Source organism: Balaenoptera acutorostrata, chromosome 12 (assembly GCF_949987535.1).
Source record: "Balaenoptera acutorostrata chromosome 12, mBalAcu1.1, whole genome shotgun sequence".
Taxonomy (NCBI): Eukaryota; Metazoa; Chordata; class Mammalia; order Artiodactyla; family Balaenopteridae; genus Balaenoptera; species Balaenoptera acutorostrata.
In genome coordinates this window covers 58,145,423-58,163,313 of record NC_080075.1, presented here as the reverse complement: position 1 = coordinate 58,163,313, position 17,891 = coordinate 58,145,423, and the positions used below count along the sequence as shown (strand labels likewise).

At 38.8% G+C, this 17,891-nt stretch overlaps 1 protein-coding gene across 3 annotated transcripts in view; it reads left to right on the top strand.

Annotated features, from left to right (window-relative positions):
* Positions 1–1,703: 1,703 nt before the first annotated feature.
* PLEKHH2 (pleckstrin homology, MyTH4 and FERM domain containing H2) overlaps positions 1,704–17,891 on the top strand; it is a 123,044-nt gene continuing 106,856 nt past the window's right edge. For all 3 annotated transcript variants that reach the window (XM_057558079.1, XM_057558080.1, XM_007190100.3), the window contains exons 1-2: positions 1,704–1,806; positions 8,574–8,703. In XM_057558079.1, the coding sequence (XP_057414062.1) occupies positions 8,581–8,703 (123 nt within the window). In that variant the 5' untranslated portion in view covers positions 1,704–1,806; positions 8,574–8,580. The remainder of the gene's footprint in view (positions 1,807–8,573; positions 8,704–17,891) is intronic.

Here is a 17,891-nt window from a genome sequence, read left to right as displayed (position 1 = left end):
TGTTGTGGCATTTAAACGTACTTTTCTTTTTATTGCTAAATAATATTCCACTGTTCATGTATTTTTCTTAGCACAGCCAGAAACAGGATACCGTTCCACTGTGTTCTCCACAGCCAAATTCAGTTTGTCATGTTTCTAGAAAAAGGTGACAGTAAGCAAATGTTGGCAGAGCCTTACAAGAGTGGCAGCCATGTTTAGAAAGCTTCTTTTCATGAGTGACTTTATTCACTCAGCTCTCTTAGTCTATTTAGTATTCTGACTCACAAACGGAAGCGATTCTATTTTGGCATTCTTTCTCTTTCTCCTGAACTTAGCTCTTTGGTCTCTACTGACTTGCTGTGTTAAATTTTGCAAGTTATTTAAACTTTGTTTATTTAACTCCTGTGTGCTCTATAAAATAAACCCAGTCCAGCCTGCTTGTTTGCCAAAGCTGTTTGGAGACAGTTTTTCATATGCTATGCATCATCAGCTCCCACAGAAGGCAAAAGGAATTTGATGTGTGGGGGTAGTCTGGGATCCAGTCCAAAACTAGCGCTCATCTGGAAGAAACATGGAAGCCTGATACTCACTTGCTGGCCTTTTAGTCTTATTCGTTTATTGCCTTCCCTCTGTGGAACTTTGTAAATCTTTATCTGTTTTGTGCTTTTTCTATATAAGGTGAGATAAGCTTCAGGAAAAAAAAAAAAAAAAAGATTGTACTGAAAAAAGCCTCCTGCACTTTCTATTGGCCAACTGTGAACCAATGGGAGTAATTTGTCTGACCTAGCTTTGTGACCTGGGGTAGGATTACCCATAACATTCAGAATTCGCTCTTTTTTTTTTTTTTAACCCTGGGATTGGCCTCTCCAGACCCCATCTTGGGATGTAAAATCCAATTATGTTAAAATGATCACTTACTTACTCATGCGATTTGCGCTGTGCTAAGTGCTGAGGAGGATACAAAGAGAAAGAAAACAAATCCCTGGTTTCAAAGAGCTCACAGTCTAATGGGGATTTAAGGAATGGTACACAGGCAGAATGAGCTAAGTGCCAAGAGGAGAAAAAAACGTAAATGCTCAGGGAGCAGAAACAAGAGAAAAGATTACTGCTAGATGGGGCGACAAGCATGGTTACATGCAGAAGATGATTTGAGCTGTGTGTTAGAGGATAGTTAGAACTTTTAAAGGTGGACATAGGAAATAGTAGGTAAATATTCCAAATGGACTTCCCTGGGGTGGGGAAGTGCACAGCAACAGTCTCAGGTGTGTGAAGGGCAGCTGTGAATAATAAACCTGACAAAAGTAGGTTGGAAGCTATGAATGCTACACTAAGGGATCTGTTCTTGATAACTTTAGCATAAGGAAGCCAATGAAGGTCTTTGTCAGGGTGTACATCAAAACCGCACTTAAGGACAGTTAACCTTGCAAGAGGCTGAAGGATAGACTGGTAAGAGGGGAGACACTTCAGGCTGTGACACCAAACAGGAGGATGCCGAGTTGAGGCAGAGGGAATGGAAAGGAGGTGAGCGCTACAACAGGCTCTGAGCTCTAAGTGTGCCAAAGGCCAGGGATAGAGACTCCTGGACACATCTCTCTCCTGGGATAGGGACTGGGAGGAGTCAAAGTCATGGCCACACCCCCAGGTGACGTCAGGAGGGCGACTGAGGTCTCTGATTGGCTACCACGGCCGCCAGTCCGGGGAGGAGGCGGTACCCTGTCCCCCGCCCGCTCTGGGCTTGGTGTGAGGCGGGCGCAGGCTGAGAGCCTCAGGAAACCCGCACCAGACGCACCCGGGACAACGGTGCTGCCCCCGGGGGCCAGTGCAGAGGTAGGCAGATGAGTCTGGCCGGGAGCCGAAGGGCGACCCCAGAGACTCCGGTGCCCGGGGATCCCCGCCCCCTCTAGAGCGCGCAGTCCCGGGTGGGCGCGTCGCGGGGAGGATGGGGACGGCGGGCTGATCCGGAGGGCCGGGACCGGGGGATGGAGTGGTCTGGCACCGGACTCAACTCCGCGCCTCCCGCCGCAGCCTCCGCACTCCACGTCGCTCCCCTTGCTGCTCCCAGGACTGGGGTCTCGTCTGGGAGCGGTGGCCGGCGGCTCCTCGCCCACTGGTCTCCCGTGACATTTTGTTTGAAAAGTCGGGGCCCAGGTTTGTGGCGCGGTGCGGGCAGTCAGGGGGGCACACGGCGCTGATGCGCGTCCTCGCGCTGAGTGGCCCACGCAGTTAGGGATGCTGCGGCTCGGCCTCCGCTTCTTGGGAGCCCCACTGTGATCTCGGGGGCGAAACTTCTCAAAACTTTAAAGAACCATTTTCTACACCTTGAGTTGCCAGAATGTCAAAGTGCCCTAAGGTGACCTACCATGAAACTGCGCTGTCCCTCAAGTTTTTCGACCACTTTTTAAAAGATGGAACATTTGAGCCAAAAATTTTGATGTGCGAAACGCAGTGGAAAGAGAGGTTGAAATATTTACGCTGGAAAAGTCCTAGTTCTGTGCTACCTGCAGGTCACTGCTTTCTTTGTGAAAATGCCAGTCGCAAGCCTCGACCACACAGCTGTGTGTGTCCCTGAGGAGCTCTGGAGTGAGGAGCACGGGTTCTGAGCAGTGCTACCGAAGGGCAGGCTTTGCCCAAGTGATGCTGGGTGGTGGTCGGGAGGTTGCTTAAACAAGGCAAGCCTCAGTGTGGTCAAGAAAGACATCTTTTCTGCTTTAGAAACACACACACACACACACACACACACACACTCTCTCTCTCTCCCTCTCTCTCTCTCTCTCCTCTCTCTCTCTCTCTCTCTCTCCCTCTCCCTCTCTCTCTCTCTCTCTCTTACCGGGCCAAGTTAAGCTGTCCCTTAAGAGGAGAGAATTAAAGAATATGAGTGGCTACCTTGAGCTTCATCAGGGGAAGCCTAAGTAGATGAACTCTTTCTTTTCTTCTTCTTTCCCTTTAGGGATTTGGAAGAGAAACAGGAAGTCAAAGATTCAGAGAAAAGAGCATTCACTCCACAATCGTAAACAGTTTATTTCGTGTCAGTAAATGTTTCCCAAAATCACTGGGGTATTTGGAAAACCAAGACTTTTTCCTGTCCGCTGCAGTAAAATTAGATTACTTTCAAATTCAAAATCTAGAAATGATATTTATTTAGCAAGTGGTATAGCTCCCAAAGCTATCATTAGGCTCTGTAAAATCAGTAGTAATGGAAAAGGATGTTGGATATTGTTCAAAATTAGAATCTTTACTCAAGATGGTGCATTAACACAGCAGTTACTTTATATTAACTGAAATTACAGAATGAAATGAGGAAATCAGGTGTCTAGACCTCAGGATAGACCATTAGCTAACCCATCTGTAGTTTTGAATTTTTACAATTATGACTCTAGTAACTGGGAATGCAGACATTAAATGCCAATAATGTTCTTAAGGTTTTGCTACTTCACTGTAAAAATATGTAATTAGTATAACTATAGAAATGAATAGGTATGTTTAACAGAATTTATTTGATGTGTCATTTTCATAGCACAGTACTCTTGGTAAAATATATGTCTGATACTTGTCATATTTGAGATTAACAATTAACTAAGTTGTTCGAGTTAATGGTGGAATTCTCAACAGGGATAACCACAAACAATAGATTATTAATATACATCCACTTAAACTGTTATTTTTCTTTACTCATTTGTAAATATATGCTCTTTATAATTAAGGTGTAATTCACAAACCATGAAAGTTACCCTTTTAAAGTGTACAGTGCAGGGGTTTTTGATATATTCACAAGGTTGTGCAACCAACAGCACTAATTCTAGAATATTTTCATCACTTCAGAAAGAAACCCCAAACCCATTAGTAGTTGATCACCATTGCCCTCTCTTCACAGTTGTTGGCAACCACTAAGCTACTTTCTGTCTCTTGGGATTTGCCTATTTTATATAAATGGAATCATACAGTATGTTGCCTTTTGTGTCTGGCTTCTTTCACTAGGCACTTAGGGTAATGTTTTCAAGGTTCATCCATTGTTGTAGCATGTATTAGTGCTTTATTCCTTTTTTTGTGGCTGAATAAGATTCCATTGTGTGGATATACCACATTTTGTTTATCCATTCATCTGATGATGGACACTTGGTTTGTTTCCACTTTTTGGCTGTTTGAATAATAATGCTGTTAACATTTGTGTACAAGTTTTGGTGTGGACTTAGGTATTCAGTTCTCTTGGGTATATACTTAACATTGGAGTTGCTGGGTCATATGGTAACTTTATGTTAAAACTTTTGAGGAGCTGTTAAACTACTTTCCAAAGCAGCTGTACCATTTTTACATTCTCAACAGCAGTGTATAAGAGTTCAGATTTCTCTACATCCTCACCAACACTTACTACATGTCTTTTTTATTATAACCATCCTATTTAGTATGCAGTGGGAAGTCATTGTGGTTTTGATTTGCATTTTCCCTTATAGCTAATGACGTTGAGCATTTTTTCTTCTGCTTTTTGTCCATTTGTACATCTTCTTTAAAGAAATATCTCTTTAGATCCTTTGCCTACTTTTTAACTGGATTTTTTACTGTTGAGTTGTAAGAGTCCTTTATATAATCTGGATAAAAGTCCCTTATCAGATAATGTGATTGGTTAATATTTCTTCCCATTCTGTGGGTTATCTTTTCACTTTCTTGATTGTGTCCTTTGAAGCACAAAAGTTTTTCTTTTTAGGTTAAATTTACCTATTTTTTCTTTGATTACTTATGCTTTAGATGTCATATCTAAGAAACTATCGTCTGTTCAAGGTCACAAAGACTTATGCCTATTTAATCTACTATGAGTTTAGAGCTTAGGCTCTTACGTCTAGGTCTTTGATCCATTTGGGGTTAATTTTTGTATATGGTATGCAGCCGGGGTCCAAATTCATTCTTTGGCGTGTGGATATCTAGTTGTCTAGCACCATTTATTTAAAAAAAACTATTCATTTCACCTTGTCAAAAATCAGTTCGCTCTAAATGTGAGGTTTTATTTCTGTACTTTTTTTAATGGATTGAATAGCTGCCCCCCCCACCAAAAAGGATGTGTTGCAGTCCTAACACCTAGTATCTCAAAATGTGATCTTATTTGGAAGTAGGGTTGTTACAGATATTTTTAATTGAAATATAGTTGATGTACAATGTTATGTTAATTTCAGGTATACTACATAATGATTTAATGTTTGCATACATTATGAAATGATCACCACGATAAGTCTAGTGACCATCTGTCCCCGTACAAAATTAGTACATTGACCATATTCCTTATGCTGTATGTTACATCCCTGTGACTTATTTATTATATAATTAATATAAGAGGTTTGTACCACTGGATCCCCTTCACCTATTTTGCCCCCCATCCTTATTTCTTATTTCCTTATTTCTGTACTCATAATTTTATTCCACTGATCTATATATATGTCTGTCTTTATGCCAGTACCACACAGTCTTGATTACTGTAGCTTCGTAGTAATTTTTGAAATTGAGTGTGTGAGTTGTACAACTTTTTAAGATTGTTTTGGCTATTCTGGGTTCCCTGAATTTCCATATGAATTATAGGATCAGCTTGTCAGTTTCTGCAAAAAAATGCAGTTGGAATTTTGATAGGCATTGTATTGAATGTGTATATCCATTTGCAAGTGTTGCCATCCTCACAGTATTAAGTCTTTCAATCCATGAATGTGCGATGTCTTCCATTTATTTAGGTCTTCTTTAATTTCTTTCAATGATGTTTTGTAATTAATTTTTTTTCATCTTGATCAATGATGTTTTGTAGTTTTCAGAGTACAAATCTTATACTTCTTTTGTTAAATTTACTCCTAAGTATTTAATTCTTTTTGATGCTATTGTAAATGGAATATATTCTTGATTTCATTTCTGGAGTTTCCTTGCAAGTATAAAGAAAAACAATTGATTTTTGTATATTGATCTGGTTTCCTGAAACTTTGCTGAACTCAAATAGTTCTAATAGTTTTTTTTAATGGATTCCTTAGAATTTCCTATGAATAAGACCATAACATCTTAAAATAGAAATAGTTTTAGATTTTCCTTTCCAATCTGTGCGCTTTCTATTTTATTTTCTGGCGCTGGCCAGACCCTCCAGTATGACGTTGAATAGAAGTGGCGAGAGCAGACATCCTTATGTTGTTTCTGATCTTAGGCGGATCAGTCATTTACCATTAAGTGTGATATAAGCTGTGGGCTTTCATGGATGCTTTTTATCAGGTTGAGGAAGTTCACTCCTATTGCTAGTTTGTTGAATGTTTTTATCATAAAAGGGTGTTAGATTTTGTTGAATGTTTTTTTCTGCATCTGTTGAAATGATCATATGGTTTTTGTTTTTTATTCTATTCATATGGTTCATTACATTGATTTTCATTTGTTGAAAACTATGTTTGTTATTTTTAAAACTGTAGAAATTTTACAGTAGAACATAAACAGGTTATTTTAAATGTAGTGCAAAAATTAACCAACATGAAATAGACTCTTCTTGTTGCTTAAGATAGAGGAGTGTCCCTATATTTCTGTGCAGTGCTATGAATGGTTCAAGACTTAAGGATGTCCATTTCAGGACTGCTTTTTATTTTTAATATTTTGTCTGTATTTTCTTCCTTGTCCACTCTAAAGCTAATGAGGAGAGAAATGAAATAGCAGTAGAATTGAGAAAAAGTTTGTGACTGACAAACTACCTTATTTACTTCTAAATCATTAATAGTAAATGCTGATGTGAGTAATGAAAAAAAGGTCATTAACAAGGCTAATATCCTTAGGAAAAACTCATAAAACAGTGGGGTGGGGCATCTGTGAAAACGAAGAAATGAAGAGAACAATTTCTAGCTCTACAATAAGTTTCCCTTAAATTATGGCTAGAATTTAGGAGCATGTGGAGGCTTTGAGATGGTTGGGGAGCTCTTAATAAAGTTGTAGCCTTTGTAGAATAACTTTGCTTATATTTATTTCTAAATTATTGAGTGATAATATAAGTATTAATGTGAAAACTCATCTAAGCACAAATCAATATTTATGCTAGGAAAATAATCTTTTGCAGATTTAAAAAACTGGTATAGGTTTAAGAAGGGGTTATATTACACTAAATATTGGGAAAATAAACTTGGTTAATTTGTGAGGGAGACATATTTTTGTAAAACAAAAGAACAGAATAATACGCTTCAACTGCAGTTCTATCCTGGGGTTCTGAGAGTTTTGCTGTCACATATATTCTATGACTAGGACTTGGCTTCTCCTGAAGAGCCACTCCTAATGCAGATTTTGTCAGTTCATAGCAAGGGCAATTCAGAAATACATTATCAAGCCATTTATGAAAATAGCCTGATGAAACATTAACAAACATTTAAACCTACTTTTATGAATCCCAGAGCTAGAAATAATTGTGCTTCCAAAGTCAAGCAATAGTTTTTTGCACTTTAGAATTTCAAAACCAGTTCCCCTGCCTCTTGGCTTCCCCCTTACCGTGCTTCTCCCTGGGATTAATCTCCTCCAAAAGGAAGGTTAGCATCATGGAAAACACTGAACCAGATTTACTTAATGTAGGTGATTCTAAATTTCATGTTTATATGTTTTCTCTTCTTACACCAAATAAAAATTATCTAAACTTGTCCAGGGTCATAATACTTTGCCCAGTTAAATATGCCAAAGGCTTTTTGGTTTGAAAGACAGCCTGGACCTGGACAAATATAGGGTGGTGGTAAGTAATAATTATAAGTCTAAGCCATAATTGTAGCACTGATATGAAGTTTCTTTAGGTTATTCTATGATGCTACCAATTGAATCAAAACTGTAATAATTCTGTAAGTTTAAGAACATGGTAGGGCTTCCCTGGTGGCGCAGTGGTTGAGAATCTGCCTGCCAATGCAGGGGACACGGGTTCTCGCCCTGGTCTGGGAAGATCCCACATGCCGCGGAGCGACTGGGCCCGTGAGCCACAATTACTGAGCCTGCGCGTCTGGAGCCTGTGCTCCGCAACAAGAGAGGCCGCGATAGTGAGAGGCCCGCGCACCGCGATGAAGAATGGCCCCCACTTGACGCAACTGGAGAAAGCCCTCACACAGAAACGAAGACCCAACACAGCCATAAATAAATAAATAAATAAATAAAATATTAAAAAAAAAAAAAAAGAACATGGTAAAATTACGAACTGACAGATTTAAAAAATCTTACCTCAACTGTTGGGCAGAGCTAAAATAATGACAGTACTCTGTTTGTGTAGTGCTGTTACATTGTCCAAAGTGTTGTTAAGAACAGCAGTATTTAATTTGTTCCTTACAACCTACCCATGAGAAGAATGGTTTGTTATTGCCGCATTCCCCCTTTTTTCTAGATTGGATAAGCTGAGACATGGAAAGGTTAAGTTAAACAGAAAGTTTATGTAACCCAGTTGGGCCTCCAACCCTGGCCTCTTGTCTCCCCTAAGTTCTTTCCATGAGCTATCACCAGTTCTGGAATTTATCTTAGAATTCAAAACTTGCGTCTAGATATTGTTAGATGGTGACTAGAATATGTGTTTTCAGTGATTTAATGAATTATCCTGAACGCTAATTGATATTATGCCATTTGAATGCTTTCTTTCCTAGAATAAATATGGCAGAGCTTTCTGAGACAGAAGGACCGGTAGATTGGAAAGAACGATGTGTAGCCCTGGAGTCCCAGCTCATGAAATTTAGAGTTCAGGCGAGCAAGATACGAGAGCTCTTAGCAGAGAAGGTAAGATTTTCTCCCTCACCTTTGTTAGTAAACATCAGCTATTTGGGGCCCATTTCATTTATATTAAATAATCTCAGTACTTTAGGCTAGGGTAAACATTTTAAAAATAATGAATGTAATTTAATGTTTTGTCAGGGATCTGAAGCTATATTTGGCATATTCTTTTGCCAGTTTTATTTTGTTTATTTTAGATCTTTATTGGAGTATAATTGCTTCACAATACTGTTAGTTTCTGTTGTACACCAAAGTGAATCAGCCATATGCATACATATGACCCATATCCCCTCCCTCTTGAGCCTCCCTCCCATCCTCCCTATGCCACCCCTCTAGGTCATCACAGAGCACTGAGCTGATCTCCCTGTGCTATGCTGCTGCTTCCACTAGCTATCTATTTTACATTTGGTAGTGTATATATGTCGATGCTACTCTCACTTGGCCCCAGCTTCCCCCTCCCACTCCGTGTCCTCAAGCCCATTCTCTATGTCTACATCTTTATTCCTGCCCTGCAACTAGGTTCATCAGTACCATTTTTTTTGTTTTTTAGAGTCCATATATATGTGTTAGCATACGGTATTTGTTTTTCTCTTTCTGACTTACTTCACTCTGTATGACAGACTCTAGGTCCATCCACCTCACTACAAATAACTCAATTTCGTTTCTTTTTATGGCTGAGTAATATTCCATTGTATATATGTGCCACATCTTCTTTATCCATTCATCTGTTGATGGACATTTAGGTTGGTTCCATGTCCCGGCTATTGTAAATAGTGCTGCAATGAACATTGTGGTACACGTCTCTTTTTGAATTATGCTTTTCTCAGGGTATTTTGCCAGTTTTAGAATGGATTGGACATTAAGACAAAAAACACTTCTTTGCAAATACTAGTGGGCTGTGTAAGAATTGTGTGTATTTGATGAATGTGGAGTTCATTCATTCCAGAGAGAACAGCTATAATTTACTTGATTTTACTAGAGTAGTGTGACAACATTTTGATCTACTAAATGTTTAGGAAAATCATCTTTAAAGTGATTATTGTTCGTTCCCTGTTGATAGTAAAATGTGTTTATACTGTATTTGGAAGTATACACCTATTTAGGAATTTGTGTTGACTATGTATCATTAAACTATAGAATTGAATTAATATAATTCTATGCTTCTGTTAATAGTTCCAATCAAGTAATTAAAATTTCATTTATGTCATAGGATTTTTAAAAAATATATGTGTATAAAACTGATAGATTAATTCGTTTGTTTATTCATTCAACAAATATTCATTGAGGGCTGATTTTGTGCCAGACACTGTTCTTAATGCTGCAGTTACATATGTGAATGAGACAGTGCATGTTCCTATTTCCAGAAAACTTGGATTCTAGACCTGCACTGTCCAATGTGGCAGGCACTAGCCTCAAGTGGCTGGTGAACACTGGAAATTAGGCTGGTTCAAATTGAGATGTGTTGGAAATGTAAAATACACACCGGATTTCAAAGATTTAGTATGAAAAAAAGAATGTGAAATACCTAAGCAATAATTTTATATTGATTACATGTTGAAATGATAATATTTTGGATATTAGATTAAATGGAAAATAGTACAATTAATTTTACCTTTTTTAAACTTTTTAAATATGGGTACTAGAAAATTTTAAATTATATATGCAACTCACATTATATTTCTGTTGGACAGTGCTGTCTGGATGGATGGATAAATGGTATTAATGGTCATTCAGAACTGATCAGAAGAATTTATAGGTGGTTTCTTAAACTCTAGTCTGCATAATCCTTTTAGGGTGGAGAAAAATCCTTTTGGAGATTTTTAACATCTCCAAAAATTGTGTTAAATCTTACTTTCATTGCTAGCCAAGAGTCTCTTATCACAGAAGAATTGTAATAATATCCAGTAAAACATCGTTCGGTTTAACCTTTCATATGTATCATCTTAAATTTTTGTGTATTAACAGCTGTTAGATGGAAAGATTAAAGTTATCCTACTCACTTTGGGCCATAGGGTGACCCAGTAATAGGCTTTGTGGAATGAATCCCCAATATCAATTTTCTTTATTTATCACTATTAGAATAAAAATTATAACTTGAAAAAAAATTCCCAGTTTGAATATCTCCAAGTTGGAGAAGTTTATCCTAACTCAAAGTTAGTGACTCATGCTTTGTCTTTTGCTCCTCTCTCTATAAAAATCATATCCCAAATCAAAGCTACAATGAGGTATCACCTCACACCAGTCGGAATGGCCATCATCAAAAAATCTACAAACAATAAATGCTGAAGAGGGTGTGGAGAAAAGGGAACCCTCTTGTACTGTTGGTGGGAATGTAAATTGATACAGCCACTATGGAGAACAGTATGGAGGTTCCTTAAAAAACTAAAAATAGAACTACCATACGACCCAGCAATCCCACTACTGGGCATATACCCTGAGAAAACTATAATTCAAAAAGAGTCATGTACCACAATGTTCATTGCAGCACTATTTACAATAGCCAGGACATGGAAGCAACCTAAGTGTCCATTGACAGATGAATGGATAAAGAAGATGTGGCACATATATACAATGGAATATTACTCAGCCATAAAAAGAAACGAAATTGAGTTATTTGTAGTGAGGTAGATGGACCTAGAGACTGTCATACAGAGTGAAGTAAGTCAGAAAGAGAAAAACAAATACCGTATGCTAACACATATATATGGAATCTAAAAAAAAAAAGAAACGTTCTCATGAACCTTGTGGCAGGACAGAAATAATGACATAGACATAGAGAATGGACTTGAGGACACGGGGAGGGGGAAGGGTAAGCTGGGATGAAGTGAGAGAGTGGCATGGACACATATACACTACCAAATGTAAAATAGATAGCTAGTGGAAAGCAGCCGCATAGCACAGGGAGATCAGCTTGGTGCTTTGTGACCACCTAGAGGGGTGGGATAGGGATGGTGGGAGGGAGGGAGATGCAAGAGGGAAGAGATATGGGGATATATATATATGTATAGCTGATTCACTTTGTTATAAAGCAGAAACTAACACACCATTGTAAAGCAATTATACTCCAATAAAGATGTTAAAAAATATATATAGATAGATAGATAGATACAAATCCTTAGGTTACATGATGCCTACCTCTCAATAAAGCTGTTTCATGATTTAAAAAAAAAAGAAAAGAAAAAAAATCATTTCCCAGGTTGTACTGTGATTTATCTGCTATTTTCCACAATCCCAATCCCCTATGCAATGATTTTGTCAATATCACCAATTATAACCTTGCCACTAAACCTCACTGGACACTTCCCAGGTATCCCAGGTGCCTTAGCCTCTCAACAGTTGGCCCGCTGTTGACCACAGCCTCCTCAAAATTTTCTTGGTTCCGTTGACTACTTACTCTTTTGGTTTCATTATGGACTTTATAAGAAGTTATGCTTATTTGGGTTCCAATTAATTGACTTTTAAATTCTTAATTTAATGCCAACATTTGTTTTGTTCTTCAGAAGGCTTATCGTAACAAATTTCTTTATGAGTGCCCATTTTGTAAATTTTGAAAGTGTCGTTTTCTCTGTAAGTAAAATTGTAAATAGTTTTTTGGTGATTAATTTATGTTATTAAATTTTCTTTTCTGTCAGTGAGTGAATATTGAGAGGAATATTATTTCAGAATTGCTGTTTTATTTGTGGTTTCTTTTTCTTCTTCTCCTTCTCCTCCTTCTCCTTCTTCTTCTTCTTCTTTTTTGTCTTCCGTAATTTGTATTTGTCTGAAATCCTTTGACAGATCTCAGAGATGGAATGATTCAGATGTGTTTCATACAGTGGAAAGAGGATAAGCATGCCAAATTTACTCATGGTTTCCCAGTAAATAAAGTCAACACCAAATGGGAATAACATTTTCATGATATTTTCTGTTATTTTCCACTATGAAATATTTTTCTCTGGATTAAAAATTATTTTTGGTACCCACCCATGTTTTAATAAAAATACCAAATATTGATTTATTATGTACTAAGCACTTTACAGATATGATTTATTTAGCTCTTATAACAACCTATGAATTAATAAGTTTTATTGTTCCCATTTTACAGATTAGGAAAATGATGCTTACTGTGTGCCAGGCAATCTTCTAAGTGCTTTATGTATATAAACTTTTTTTTTAAAATTATTTTTGGCTGTGTTGGGTCTTCAGTGCTGTGCGCAGGTTTTCTCTAGTTGCCTCTTGATTGCAGTGTGCGGGCTTATCATTGTGGTGGCTTCTCTCATTGCGGAGCGCAGGCTCTAGGCACGTGGGCTTCAGTAGTTGTGGCACGCGGGCTTAGTAGTTGTGGCTCACGGGCTCTAGAGTGCAGACTCAGTAGGTGTGGCGCGCGGACTTAGTTGCTCCGCGGCATGTGGGATCTTCCCAGACCAGGGCTTGAACCCATGTCCCGTGCATTGGCAGGCGGATTCTTAACCACTGCACCACCAGGGAAGCCCATATATTAACTTTTTAATCCTTATAACAACCCTATGCGGTAGCTATTAATATTATTCATATTTACACAGGAGGAAACTAAGGCACATAAAAGTTATTTATTTACCTTGCCTGAGTTCATGCTGAAATGTAAGTGGTGGAGCCAAGATTTGAAAATAGGCATTTTGTTTTTAGAGCTTGAATGCTTAGCTGTCACCCTATATGGCATCTCTAATATAGTTTTGTTACCACATTCTTTGCTTTCTCTGATATTCTTACCTACTCACCTCTTCTGTCTTCTCTGTTCAGCCACACAGCATGTAATTCCATCTCTGCTTGGCTGCACACGTCTGTGTAAGTTAGGATGCATTTATGCATGTAGTAATAACAGTTTACATAATATTATGTATTTTTCAAAGCAAACCCTATTGCATTGCTTCTGCGTGCCAACACAACTTGAGTCACCTATTGCGTTCCAGAGGATAGTCTGGTCCCATCTGTAACCTTTGGTTTTGTGTGAGAACCAGTCTGCCCCAAGGCTTCTTCCTAATAGTTCTCTGTACCTTCCCTCCAGATGGTTGCAGGCCTAAGTCTGAAGATTCTTGAGAGAATATTAATTTGATTCCTCAGCTCTTTGCCAGAAATTCTGTCCAACTTTTCCTTTCTGCTACAGTTCTGGTTCTTAGTTCTGTTTTCTTGGCACTGATTTGAGGCATCTAACACTAGGTGCTAACTATGGTTCCTAAGCCTTGACTACAACCATTAGCTAGTTTCAACCCTACAGTAACTCTATGACATAACTATTATTACCCACAATCTACAGATGCTGACATTAAGACTGAGAGCATTTGAGTAGTAGGCCCAATATTACACAGCTAGCAAATAGCAGAGTTGGCATGAAACCTTAGATATTTCATGCTTTTTTTGTGATGCAGCTAAAAGAGTGCCTGGCACATAGAAGTAACTCATTATTATTTTCCTGTATCTTTCTGACTGGACACACTGGTTAAGTGTACAAGGAGATGACTTAAACTAATGTAATTGTAGATTGATGGGAGACACCTTTCTGAATTTTTTTAGGAAAAATGTATGAGAGGATCTCAGAGTGTTTTTATAATTCAAGATGGCTTTCAATTATATATACATTGTATATTTTTGGAGATGGATTAGGCGATTACGTGGGATTTTTTTAAAACTATTTTTTTCACCTATTTGTTTTTTCCATTACAATTTCCAAGTAACTTCGAATATTGAAGCTTGTGAAGAAAAAGGCCTTATTGAAGTCTTGGGCAAATCCTGCTGTAAGTGGGAGAGGTCTTTAGAGGAATTTAAGGAATGGTGTTGGAAATATCTCTAGTATGCCAAACATAAACTCTTTAGGGAAGCTGAGATTTAAGTAATTTTCCTACTTTACAGTATTACTAGTTCATTTTCGGAGTCAGGGAGGGAAAGGGAAAGTTTCTTTTTCAGTTGAAGTGAATGTTATTTCCTATGGGTTAGATTTTCAGTGAAAAGGAAAAGGTGAAAAATATGAAGAATTTTCCCTTTGGGCATCAGCATGGACCACATAACCTGCCCTTACCTGATACAGCATTTATGTCTGGCAGTTCCTGCCACTTGACCTTCCTCTTGTGAATATGATTCCCCTGAGGTGGTCTAGGATTCTCGTCTAGGAATAAGGAGTATGTGGATAGCATTGTATTTGCTTTCGTGTAATGGTCCAGTCACCACCGTGATTGCCCTATTTAAACCACACATGCCCTGTTACTCTTTTGCCCCACCTAATATTTCACAGTGCCCAGTGAAAATTATACATATACTAATAATGAGATTTTTCAGGCTAATTTAAATTTCATTTTGGGGCTATTGACTGAGGATATTATTATTATTATTTTTTATAAGGAGCTTGAATAGATACACAAACCGTTAATATTTTTTTAAATTAATTAATTAATTTATTATTTATGGCTGTGTTGGGTCTTCGTTTCTGTGCGAGGGCTTTCTCTAGTTGTGGCAAGTGGGGGCCACTCTTCATCGCGGTGTGCGGGCCTCTCACTATCGCGGCCTCTCTTGTTGCGGAGCACAGGCTCCAGACGGCGCAGGCTCAGTAGTTGTGGCTCACGGGCCTAGTTGCTCTGCGGCATGTGGTATCTTCCCAGACCAGGGTTCGAACCCATGTCCCCTGCATTGGCAGGCAGATTCTCAGCCACTGCGCCACCAGGGAAGTGCAGGATAATATTTTTAATAACAAAATTTTTAAATGGTGATAGTGTCTTTCATGGGTTCTATGGGGAAAAATCAAGAAGAGAGATACTTAATGAGGAATTTCTGTCCACATCAATGAGTTTGAAGGTTCTAAAGTATTCTGCCTGTAGTAACCAATTCATTAAATAAGTTTATCTGTATACAATGCATGGAAGAATGAGATCACTGAGTGTTATGTATGGTGGTGTTATGTATGTGTGTGTGTGTGTGTGTGTGTGTGTGTGTGTGTGTGTGTGTATATATATATATATGTAAAATCTGGACCAGTGGCAGATTTCCCTCTGCCACTTGCTGCTGTGTTCACACTGGCTACAGAGGGCACTTTCACTGTGGTAAATCAAAGCACCAGGCTTAGAATTTGCTTCTTCATTTTATTATTGTATTAGTGGCCTGTTCATAAAAGACTTATTTTTGTCCAAAGCCTGATATGGATCATTTCAGGCTTCTTTTACTGACTTAGTATGGATTGGCTGTGGAATTGACCCAAGCTTTACAATACAGTCTACATTGTGAAAGTAAAAACTTACATGGGTATTTCCTGCATTGCTTTTTTTTCATTTTTAGTATTTTGCAAAGTTATTGCGCAGTTTGAATGATTATAAAAACAGTCACTCAAAAAACAAAGTATTGCTTTTCATCCTATGCTTATGTTTAAACTGATTTTTTTTTTTATTAATTTATTTTTGGCCGCATTGGGTTTTTGTTGCTGAGCATGGACTTTAGTTGCGGTGAGCCGGGGCTACTCTTTTGTTGCAGTGCGCGGGCTTCTCATTGCGGTGGCTTCTCTTGTTGCAGAGCACAGGCTCTAGGCGCGTGGGCTCAGTAGTTGTGGCTCGCGGGCTCTAGAGTGCAGGCTTAGTAGTTGTGGCACACGGGCTTAGTTGCTCTGCGGCATGTGGAATCTTCCCGGACCAGGGATTGAACCCGTGGCCCCTGCATTGGCAGGTGGATTCTCAACCACTGTGCCACCAGGGAAGTCCCTAAACTGATTTTAAAGTGTTCTAAACTTTATTGGATATACTTAATGTGTATTTACATTTATGCAGTGTGAAATGTTTGGTATTTATGATGTTTAACATAGATGAAAATGTAGTGATTTTCTTTTATCAAAATGTATCTTTGTGGGCTTCCCTGGTGGCGCAGTGGTTGAGAATCTTCCTGCTAATGCAGGGGACGCGGGTTCGAGCCCTGGTCTGGGAGGATCCCACATGCCGCAGAGCGGCTGGGCCCGTGAGCCACAAGTACTGAGCCTGCGCGTCTGGAGCCTGTGCTCCGCAACAAGAGAGGCCGCGATAGTGAGAGGCCTGCGCACCGCAATGAAGAGTGGCCCCCACTTGCCACAACTAGAGAAAGCCCTCGCACAGAAACGAAGACCCAACACAGCCATTAAAAAAAAAAAAAAAAAATATATATATATATATATATCTTTGCTTTTAAATAATTATTTGGAAAGAGTTGAAACCTTCATCCATTCATTCATTTTTTTTTTCTTTCTTTTATTTGTTCAACACACATTTTTTTTTTTTTTTTTTTAAATTCACGGTCTTTTTATTTATTTATTTATTTATTTATTTATGACTGTGTTGAGTCTTCGTTTCTGTGCGAGGGCTTTCTCTAGTTGCGGCAAGTGGGGACTACTCTTCATCGCGGTGCGCGGGCCTCTCACCATCGCGGCCTCTCTTGTTGCGGAGCACAGGCTCCAGACGCGCAGGCTCAGTAATTGTGGCTCACGGGCCCAGTTGCTCCGTGGCATGTGGGATCTTCCCAGACCAGGGCTCGAACCCGTGTCCCCTGCATTCGCAGGCAGATTCTCAACCACTGCGCCACCAGGGAAGCCCTCAACACACATTTATTGAGTTTCTGTTATGGGGTATTCGTGACTCCTGCTGCAACCAATGTTATGTAAGTAAATAATAAACCCCAAATCTGGGGAGAGACTACTTAGGTAGAATTTGGTTAGAATCTCAAATTCTAAATTTGGCCTCTCTTGGTCATACCTCTGTCCCTGTGTTTCCTTCTGCAATAGGTTTCTTGAGAACATGCAACTTAAAGTTGTTCCTATTATGAATGTTAATGATTTTAATTTACTAATAAAAGATTCCTAGGCCAAAAGAATAGCATGCAAGGGACAAAAATAAAGACAAATGCTTTCCAGCCAAAGATTTTGTGGTTTCATGTATTTGGGACTGATCTTCATATGGTTCTGTAGAACTATACACTGTGTGTGGAGTTTATAAATACCAAAGCTGCTGTGGTTCAACTAAAAGAGCAGTAGGGAATCTGAACATGAAGACTCACATCCCAGCCATGTCACTGGCTGGGAACATTAGCTTACACAAGGCATACTCATTCGAAACACCAATTTCCCAATCTTTATAATGGGAATAATGATTTCTGTCTTATGACGTGACTGTGAACTAATGTATTTGAAAATTCCTGGTTCCTGAACACTAATTCTAATTTTTTAAAAGTTCTCTTCC